Source organism: Pongo abelii, chromosome 3 (genome assembly GCF_028885655.2).
Source record: "Pongo abelii isolate AG06213 chromosome 3, NHGRI_mPonAbe1-v2.0_pri, whole genome shotgun sequence".
Taxonomy (NCBI): Eukaryota; Metazoa; Chordata; class Mammalia; order Primates; family Hominidae; genus Pongo; species Pongo abelii.
In genome coordinates, this window is record NC_071988.2 from 8,494,665 (window position 1) to 8,504,915 (window position 10,251).

Genomic DNA, 10,251 nt, shown 5'->3' on the forward strand with positions numbered 1-10,251 from the left:
CATTCCTGTGATTCACACATGGAGATGAGAGAGCTAAGATGATGGCTGGGCCAGGGAGCTGCACAGAAGCTGTCCAGGCACTAGTGGGACGAGGAAGACGCTCTGTCCCAACCACAGCTTCAACTGGGCCCTGGCAGGGGGGCACACAAGCCAGGGAGGGTGGATCTCTATTCTGCACCCTCCATCATGCCCGTGTTTCCAGCATAGCCTGCTCCCCATATGCTCCCGTTTCAGAAAGAGAGACCCCCAGCCATCAACCAGCTGCAGCTTCACACACGCCTCATTGTGTGCACACGTTCAGGGATGCCAGAAATCTAACTGGGCAATAAAAAGCTGGGAGAACATTCCAGAAAGGTGGGCACCCTTAGCATTCCCAAAAGGCACCAGCCCTCCTCATCCTTCCCAGCTTCTGCGCTAGAATGCATCCCCATTGGAAAGGCTCGAAAACTCAGGACACATTAGGATCACCTGGAAAGCATTTGTCAAAACGCATCTCCCTGCGGTTCAGGGTCCCTGAGTTAAAATCAAACTTCAGGTGATGCTGACTCAGGTGGCTCCAGATACACCTGGGGAAGCAGCACTTTGGAGGTTGCCTCTCACATCCACCCCACAGCAACTGGGCAGGGAGCTAGGTAAATCTCCTTCCCAGTTGAGAAGGGGCTCGGAGCAGGCCCAGAGAAGAGACGCCCTTAGAATGCAAGTCGTTCAGCTGCGAAAGTCCAGCCTGCAGGCTTCCTGGGCAAGCTAGTGGGCTGAAGTATGCCACAGCAACAGGCTTCTAGAGTCGGCTGCCCAGCTCCTACTCTGCCTCTGCCACTCACTGACTGTGTGGTCTTGAGCGGGTCACCTGTCTGACTTGGTGAGAGCTGACAGGCATCACCTGTTAGAGGCTTATGCGCAAGCACGGCCCCGAGAGAGGCTTCAATCTGATGAGCTGCCACTCAACTTACTCAACAAGCAAGGACCCACGGGCAGACCCAGGGAATCTCGCCAAGTCCCCCATTCATGGGAGGCCAGCAGCACAATTAGTCATCCATTTACTTATCAAGCTGTTACTGTGTGTGCAAGAAGCGCAGGGAGATGGTATCAAGGAGCTCTTACCGTGGCTGGCACGGAGTGGCTGATGAGTAAGTTCTGTCTGCACAAAGAGTCCCTAAGCCTTCATTTCTGGCTGACATTCTTGGCTCAGGGGGTCTCCATGGCCTTGTTCCCCTCCTCGGGTCACCAGTTCAGGCCGAGGCGCCTATGCTTGGAAGGGCCACACCAATGGACCTTGCCAGGACACTCGGTCACAGGTTTCACACCCAAAGAGAAGACAGCCCAACCCAGACCCTCAAAAGAGAGCACCTGGGGGAAGGGAGCCTGGAAACCAGGACTCAGGAAGAAACAAGAGAAAAAGAAGCTGTACACTGGGGAGGCTTCCAGGGTACCTGAGCCTGCCATGTCTCTGAAGTCCTTGGGGATGGGGAAGGAGGGCGCCGCACATTCTGTGTGGCTCAACGCAGCAGAGCAAGGGTTTTTAATCAACAAAGGAAAAGGATTTGAAGAAGCGGAATGGCTCAACAGCGGTGGCGCCTGGGGTGAGTGCTCCCACACAAACCCACTTCTCCAAGAAACCAAGGATCTCTCGTGCCACAGCCAAGAGCAGGCTGCCAAGGCTCTCTGCCTCAGTTTCCCCTCTATGTAAAATGGAGCTATGAGGGCGCCTACCTCCTGAGGTGTTTATGAAGATTAAATGAGATAATATGAGCATAGGAGTGTGAAGCAGAGTCTAGCTCATGGAGCACTCCGTCACTGTTAGATGCTATTGCAGCCTGGCTGCAAAGGGCACTGGAAACAGGACAGTGAGGTTTGCTGCAAATGAGAGGGACCCAGGAGGCTTCCTGGCAGAGGTGTGATCTGCACCTGCCCTGGGAGGAGATGGAAGGGATGGGGTCTGGGAAGCAGCGGGCATCCCATGGGAGTGGGGAGGGATATGGCGCAAGGTATGGTGGGAAGGCCTTGGCTTTGAAGCTAGAGAGTCACAGAGGGAGCACCCCAGCCACCCTGGGGCCACCTGGGACTCAACAGCCTTGTGTGTAAAGGGGCCAATGCCATCCTCTTCAGGGCGGTTGTGAATCATAAAGGAGGAAAGGAAAACTAAGCAGAGGAACACACCCAGCAGACTTAGTCCAGTACAGTCATGTACTGAGCACCTACTGCATATATCGCCTTCTCAGACAGCCACAGGAGGTAGAGACAGGGAGACGAGGCAGGGCCTCTGCTGCCAGCAGCCAGTCTACTGGGACGAGCACAATCACCCATGGTCTTCTGAGCCTTCAGGTTCTGGGCAACAGGGTCCAGGTAACCAGAGTCCCAGCCAAGGCTGCCAAGGGCCCTGGTGGCAAATATGCGTCACCCATTCCTTAGGCAAGAGACCTGGGGACCTGCTTCAGGTTGTCATGTGGGGGCCTGCTTCATTTGTCAAAGTACAAATGAAGAACACCAGAGGTCGGGGACAGAGGCTGGCACATCATAGACACTCGAAAGATGAAGGAATAGCTGTTCAAGTGCCGCACTGCGCCCCGCTCTGTGGGGACCTAAAACGCTGGGGCTGGGAAAGCAACAGGCAAGTGGGGCCTGAGAAACCCAGACACACTCAGACATCAGACAGCATTTAGCCATCAAGACAGAGGACACCGTGACCTTGAAATCAAGGCCACTCCTGCCTCAACCAGGGGCAGCAGCCAAACCCAGGGTGCAGATGGGGCAGGACAGGTGAGTGGCAGCAGATAAGGCACATGCTAATCCCACTGGCCAGCGCAGAAGACAGGTGTTGACCTCGGACCAATATGTCTTGGTCCTGGCCATGAACCTCAAACATGCATGATCGGCTGAGCCAGGAGCCACCAAAAGAGCCTCTCAGCACACATGACATCCTTACATATCAGCAGGGACAGACACAGACTGCTGTGTGCCTCGACTTCCCCATCTGTAACACCCGTAGTACAAATAGTGCCTACTATTAGTAGGGAGCAGGCAGAGGGCTGCTGGGAGGATTCACTGAGCTGACACAAGTAATGCCCCCACAGCAACACTCATGGGACCTGCTGGACCAGGCAGGCCCTGACAGGCAGTGTGTGGCGACGGGAAGGAGGAGGGACTGAAAGTCAGATTACACCCTGGTTTCCCCAGTCACTCTGCGGCTGCAGCTTCATCTGTTAACCAGGGATGGCCCCCAGTCCCGCCTTCTGTGATCCACAAGGTTGTCACAGAGATCAAATATGATGCCATACCCACAGGTGCTCTGGAAACTGCAGGGGGTGGGGATGGGGGTGGGAGTCCCTGTGCCCCCAGCACAAGCAAACTGCTCACACTGCCAAGTGGAGGGTGACCAGAGAGCCAGACAGGGCCACTCTCCAAGACCTGGGGCCCACTGATGTCTCTCAATTCACCTTCTTGAATCTGGATGAGGCTACCACTTTCCCCTGTCTCCCATGTTTCCCAAAGAATGAGTTTCCTGATCAGTATCCCAACTTGTTCTTCAACCAAGGCGGCCTCTAAAGGCAGCCAGGCTGGCAAGAAGGCTCCTCCCACCCAGACAAGCTGGAACCCTCCCACTCTCAGCAGCATCCCATCGGGATGGGGGGAAGGACAGAGGATACACACAGGCCCAAAGCCAGACCCCCTGCAGATCGGATCCTGGCTCTGCTGTGTAGAGCTGTGACCACTCTGTGCCTCAACCTCTCCATCTGTAAAATGGGTTATACCGATAGTACTGGTGTGCCAGAAGGGTTGCTCAGATGAGCTCACTAGGTGAAGGGCTGGGACCGCAGTCTGGCACGTGATCAGTGCTGTGCGTTATCTTTTTGTTGTTGTCTGCTTCCTTCCTGGAACTGTTAAGTAAATATTTTAATGTTTGGTAAGTGATTTTTCATATGTTTATAACCTTTGTCTAAAAGATAGTTCGTGGGTGGGTTTTCCCTGTTATAAAAATAAGTAATATGTGATCATTTTGGAAGAAGAAAAGAAAAAAGAAATGTACAAAAAGCACAAGGACAACATCTTGGCAGGCAGCCAGAAGCTACTGGGTGTGCACAGCTGGGATCAGCCCAGACAAACAGCGTCAAACCCTGGCCCTCTCTGCAGGCATGTCTGCAGCTCAGCAGACCCCTTCTGGGGGCAAAAGCAGCATCTCACCCACCACAGGACCACTCACCTTAAACCTCTCAGTGACACCCTCCGTGATGCTGACGGTGAACTCAGCAATTTGGGGAGGACGTGCTTTCCCTTTCTTGCGGTCAGGTTCATACTCGGTCTTAGTTTTCACGACCACCTTATCCAGGAAACAGAGAAACAAAAGTCAGATGCATTCAGACATATCTGCCCAAAGATGGTGGGTCTGGGAACTCCCACGTTCAAAGTCACCATTTGCCAGGAAGAAATTCACAAGAAGAACGAGAACAGCCACTACTTTTTGGAAATCTCCTCTGTGGCAGGACTTTCAGAGAAATGACCCATTCATAATCCTGACAGCAGTCCCAGGAGGGAAATATTATAACCGAGGGGCACAGAAGTTAAGCTCATTGGCCAAGGTCACGCGGCTCATAGGCGGCAGGGCAGGAATGCAGCCTGGCACCTGACTCCTAACCCAGTGCTCCTTCCACCCACCAGAGCCAAAGCCTGGCTTGGCCCAGGAAGCTGGGAGGCTGCACCTGCCTTTTCACTGGCCTTGCTGTGCTACCATGGGCACAAGAAGAGGAGGTCTGAGGGTACCGTCCACAGCCCTCCAGGACCGGCTGGAGAAGCTGGCCACCAGCCTGTCAGGAAACAGATCCAGGATCAACCTCTTTGTCTCCACCCCCACATCCTCCTCTCCTCTTGCCCCTGCCACAGCCCCCAAAGGGTCTCCCTGCTCTCATTCCCCTCCACCCCCTACTGTGAAGCAGAAGGATGTTTGTCCAACCTGGAAACCAGCCCTTGCATCTGCCCTACACCCCAGCAGCTTCAGATGGACCCAGGAAGCCTCCCCGCCCAGGACACTCACAGCCCTGGCCTCAGCGGCGCTGCCTTCATCACTCACCACACCCGTTGCCAGGGACTGTTTACTTCTCTGTCCCACTGGACTGGGAGGTGTTCAAGAGCAGTGTCAAGGTGTTATAGGTCTCTAATCCCCAAACCCCACTCCCCAAGCCAGGTTCCAGGAGAGGCTGTTGCACTAGAGACAACCAGCCACCTCCAAGCTCTTTCTCCCCCGAGGGACAAGGCCCCTTCATTGGGCAGTCCGTCATCTGCTCTCCACAATGGTGGGGCCCAGGGCAGAACAAAGAGACCCCAGCAACTGGGGATGGTCGGCCCCGGGTGGGCAGCCAGAGGGTCTCTCATCCTGCACTGTGACCCCCAAAGCCAGCCTTGGGGAGAAAGAACAGCGGAGCCCATTCCAGGGGTCACTGAAAAATGATCCCAAGAGCCATAAACCTTGTAACCACACTCTTGGCCTCCGACCCCAACTCCTTTTCCACCCAGTGCTCCTGCGGTGGAGAGGGAGGGGGTGCCTGGCATGGGTTAGCCTGGGCACCCACCCCTGTGAGGCACTCATTTCTTGAGGCAGTGGTTGGGTGTCACCCTGCCATCCTCAAACCCCAACTGGACCCAACTAGCCATGTGACCTTGAGCACGCAGGCCTAGACTGGCCAATGAATGGGAAATAAGGTTACTGCTGAGGATGAGGAAACCCACGGAAACCTCCACCGTATGTGGGGGCCCCATCAATATTCTGTCGACCTGGATTCTATCCGCACCTGCCACTAACAGGCTAGGTGACCTTGGGCAATTCTCAAACTCTCTGTGCCTGCATTTCCACATCTGCAAAATGGGGGTAACATTGGTAGTGACCTCATGGCCTTGTCAACACATTAAAAGAATTTAAACCTGTAAAACTGGCAGAATAGTTCCTGGTGCAGAATAAGTGTCTGGCAAGTGTCAGGGGAGACCAGCCCTGACTGCTGCCAGCACTGTGACTGCTGTCACCGCTGTACCCCCAGCACCTCAGCACTCCATACACGTTCTCAGAACAGATTCTCATTTATAACCAAACTGTGTCACCACCCCTCAGAAGCCATGTCACCTGGAACAGGTGACATCGCCTCCCTGAACTCTGACTGTTAGCAACACGTTGCTGTTATTCAAGTTAAGAGAGGTCTTACGTGAAAGACGTCTGGCTCCAAGCACGGTGGAGTAGGAGGCACTGCCAGAAACGTTTGCATCCTGGAGGACTGTAACCTTTAACCCAGTGACCTTGGGCGTGTCCCATGAATGCTCTGAGGCTCAGTTTCCTCATTGTGACCTTAGAAACTTTCTGGAAAATAATCCCAAGAGCCATAACCCTTGTACCCACACTCAGTCCCAGCTGGAAGTCCTGGCTGGAAGGCCTGGCTGGACCCGAGAAGAGCATCCCTGCTGGCTGTCCCGCTTTGGACACTTGCAGAGAGAGCAGACTCATCACCTTTCCGAGCTGCCTAGGCTAGTCCTGGTCGACCTAATTAGTTGGTGAGGATTTCATACCTGCCTGAAACCCTCCTCCCTGTATAAACCAACTGTGCCAAATGGTTCTGGAATGGAAGAGACTGAGGACAAGAGAGGAGGCTCAGGCCAAGTGAGGGGAATCACCTGATAGAGGTGCTGCCTCAGGACACGGAGTTCCTGGCACAGGCACCACTGCTCCTCAGCCGAGTAGCTGGGGGCCGAGGCAGGAGGGGGTGTGGGGGCCTCGGGGCCAGGCCCTGCTAACTGGACAAGTCTGATGCCTAGACAGGGAGGGGTGGAATGGAAGCTGAGGCCTCAGGCAGCCCTGCCCCTCCTGCAAAGCCTAGCCTGGACCATCAGTGGCCCAGAGTGGCACCACCGTGGCCTGGGGGGCACAGGTGTGGCCAGCTGATCCCCCTTTCTTGAACTGAAACCCCCGCTGCCAGCCTCTTCCCGGCTCCTGCCTCCCTCCCCAGACAACACACACAATAAAGCTAGGAGGACACCTTCACAGGGGTCAGGGCCCCCACCGGGACACCCCCACCCCACAACACCCGCCCCGTCAGCAATCACCAACTTGCTGGAACGAAGACAGAGCCCTGGCTCAGAGCCCCTTCACCAGGGACTAAATGAGAAAATAAATAGAAAAGCACTTCCGGGAATTATTCGTGGCTGTGGTGGTTTGTAAGCGGCAGCAAGATGCTGAGAATAGATGCTGTGTCTATGGTCTTAGATGTGAGTTTTACAGTACAATCGCCTAGACGTGCAAAGATCTATTTACATTTTTAAGTGTTAACTCTCGGAAATATTATTCTTAGCAAACAGAAATTACTTAATTGGATGCTATATTCAAGAAGAGGAGATTCTTTAAATTCAGCAAAAAACACTTTGCGGAAAGGTTGATGAATGGTTGTTCCCAGTGACACCAATACTGAGCGAGCCCGGGCACTTATTTGGAGATTTCACAAAAGGAACAAAGAGGAAGGAGACCCTGTGTGAGCGCGCACACCCTCCTGCACCTAGTGCCAGCCTGGCAGGGGCAGGCAGAAAGGGCGAGAACAATTCAGCCCTGGGGAGGGGCCATCTCACCAAGGAGAACGCTCCCCCGCCTCGGTGGGGCAAGTCGGGCTGAAACTGCCACACCCGGGAAGGTACAGGGGCAGCCTCGCCCGCCCCTAGGCTCACCCCCGATCCAGAGCCCCTGCGGCCACGGGGCAAGGGAGGAGCAGGGCAGCTGCGGGGCCAGGGCCCTCTCGGATGAGGCGCCCAGGAAAAACGCGAAGGAATCTTGCCCCACCGCGTTCCACTATCAGGACGAGGATATATCATCTAAGGCAGGGCTCCCCTCCCCCTCAGCATCCCCCGATCCAGAATCCCGCGCGGGTACACTGTCCTCGCCGCGCTCCCTCCGGCCTCCCGAGCCCGCCCCCACTTCGTGTACCCAGCGCACGCGGCGCGTTTCTTTTGTTGCGGCCGCCGTGCGAGATCTGGGGGGGCGCACCCGGCAACGTGGAGGGGCGTGGGGGGGGGCTTACCTTATCCGGGGGCGGGAACTGCAGCTGATTGACATCGAGGGGCGTCATCAGGGGAATGGTGTCGAAGCCATCCTCCAGCAGCGGTTGCTTGGTGCCCTTCTCTGCGAAATTGTTCCCCAACTTCACCATCGTTCCGGGAGCTCCGAGGCTGCAGCCTGCGGCGGGAGGGCCGGGGGGAGTCACCGCAAGCAAGACCCGGGGCGGGGCGGGGCGGGGGGGAAGTGGGCACCCACACCCACTGGCGTCCCGGCGTCCGCGACCTCGCCGGCCCCGCTTCGTCTTGGGGAGGGGTCGTGGGGACGCGGTGGTCACGGCCCGATGCGGGGGTCGGGTGGTGCTGTGTATTTCTAGACCCTCATCTCGCGGGACCCAAGCGCCGGGCGCAAGGGCGCACCGCGGCCAGGGAAGGGGGCGCCGCCCCTGCCCAGCCCCTCCAGACCCGGTCCCCGGTCCTGGGGCCGCCGCACCCGGGCGACCCGCTGTTCACAGCCCCGTCCCGCGCACTCGGGGAGATGGGCATCCCCGGGCCCTGCTCCTGGGCGGGCAAGGTCTGGCCTCGGCAAGCCCAGGCGCGGCCGGCCGCACTCACCCACGCCCGGCTCCGGCAGGTCAGCTCAGCCCTCCGAGCTCCGCGTCTCCTGCTCCTGCTCGCAGCAATGGCGGAGGCGGCGCCGCGCGCGGACCCGGGAAGGGGAGCGAGCGATTGGGCTCCACGGCCGCTCCCTCCTCCTCGCGCCGCCGCCTCCCTGCCGCTCCCGGGGGCTGGGTGCGCGCGGGTGGGTGCGCGCTTGTGGCCGCGCGCGTGTGGCCGCGCCTCCGCCTTGACGCAGCGCCCGCCCGGCCGCACAAAGGAGTGCGGGGCTGGGCGGGAGCCTCCCCTGGGACCACGCGCCCGCCCTGTGCCGGGGGAGGGAACAGGGGAGCGGGAGAGGACGCGCCCCCAGGGGGTCTCGGAGCGGCGGAGGGTGCCCGGAGCGGGAGGGCTGCGGGCTGCGCCACCCCGGGCGGCGGTCTGGACGCGAGGCGCTTAGAAAGGAGAAAGGGGAGGCGGCGACCCAGAGCAATCCCCAGGGGGTGCGGGGAGGTGCAAAGAGGGTCCCCGCCCGCAGGGCGCCGCGCTCACCTGGGGTCCTGAGGACGTTCAAGGGTTTGGGGGGATGGGTCCAGGAGGCGCTGGGTGGTGGCGGAGACCAGAGCAGGGCGCTCCTTAGCGCTGGGTTAGGGAGGGGGCGACCAAAAGAGGGCGCGTCCGCGTATAAAGGGGGCGCGGCCCGAAAAGGAGGAGGAGGTTTTCGGTGGTGCGGAAGGCGGAGTAGCGCTCTCCAAGGGCTGGGGTGCGAGCGCCCAGGGTGAGGCTGCCCCGGGCAGCGGGAGGGAAGTCGTTCTAGGCAAAGAGCGCTCAGTGCGCCGCGCGGAGGGAGGCGGAAAGGTTCCTCCGCTCTGGTTGGCAGAGAAGGCGGAGGTCCCACTGCAGCCGCGGCCCGAGCATCCTGGGCACAGGGGAGGGGCCGCTGGGACGGTGCCGGGACGCAGAGGGAAGGGGGGTGGTTCTAGCCTGACCTGCGCCCCCAAACCCCGAGCGCAGCCGCTGTCGCAGCTTCCCAGAGAGGGTCCTGTTTGCAGACCTCCAACCCGTCCTGCCCGCAGGACTCACGGATGAAAGACTATGAGGTGTGGGGGCAAGGCCGAAATGGGAGTGGAGCCCGCGGGAGGAGGCTGGCTGCGGGGATCGGTGCCTCCTGGGCACCAGGGCCAGGAGCTGGGCCCTGTCAGGTGCTGGACGAGGAGGAGGCATCCCCCAAATTCGATACTTTTTCACACCCTTTCCGGGGACTTCCCCGTGGCACTACGGAGGGTCCGGGGCGTTTTCCATCAGCCATCTGAGAATCCTGGGAATAAGCCAAGAGCACAGGAGCAGCCACCGCCTTGAGCCCCAGGCACAGTCTGGGAACTTGCCGCGGGTGCCCTGATTTCAAAACCCCCAGGAGGGCTAGCCGTCTTTGACAGGTGACCTAGTGGGTTTCTCGTAACTCTTCCCAACTCTCCAGCCAAGGTCTAAGTGTGCCTTTGACCACAGGCCAGCCTGGTCTGAACCCAGGCTCCTGGCAGAGGCACCCCGCCCCCAACCCAGGGAAAGCGGGTGTCAGACTCTGGCCCCTGCCACGGGCCTCAGGGACCCACAGAAGCCACCTTTCTGGCACTTTGATGCCTC

The 10,251-nt window shown here is 58.5% G+C and overlaps 1 protein-coding gene across 1 annotated transcript in view; it reads right to left on the bottom strand.

Annotated features, from left to right (window-relative positions):
• Positions 1 to 8,673, bottom strand: part of NSG1 (neuronal vesicle trafficking associated 1) — a gene marked incomplete at its 5' end in the record, with an annotated part of 33,254 nt that extends 24,581 nt beyond the window's left edge. Inside the window, 3 exon segments of the mRNA NM_001131246.1 lie at positions 4,199 to 4,315; positions 8,040 to 8,194; positions 8,629 to 8,673. Of these exon segments, the coding sequence (NP_001124718.1) occupies positions 4,199 to 4,315; positions 8,040 to 8,168 (246 nt within the window).
• Positions 8,674 to 10,251: the final 1,578 nt, after the last annotated feature.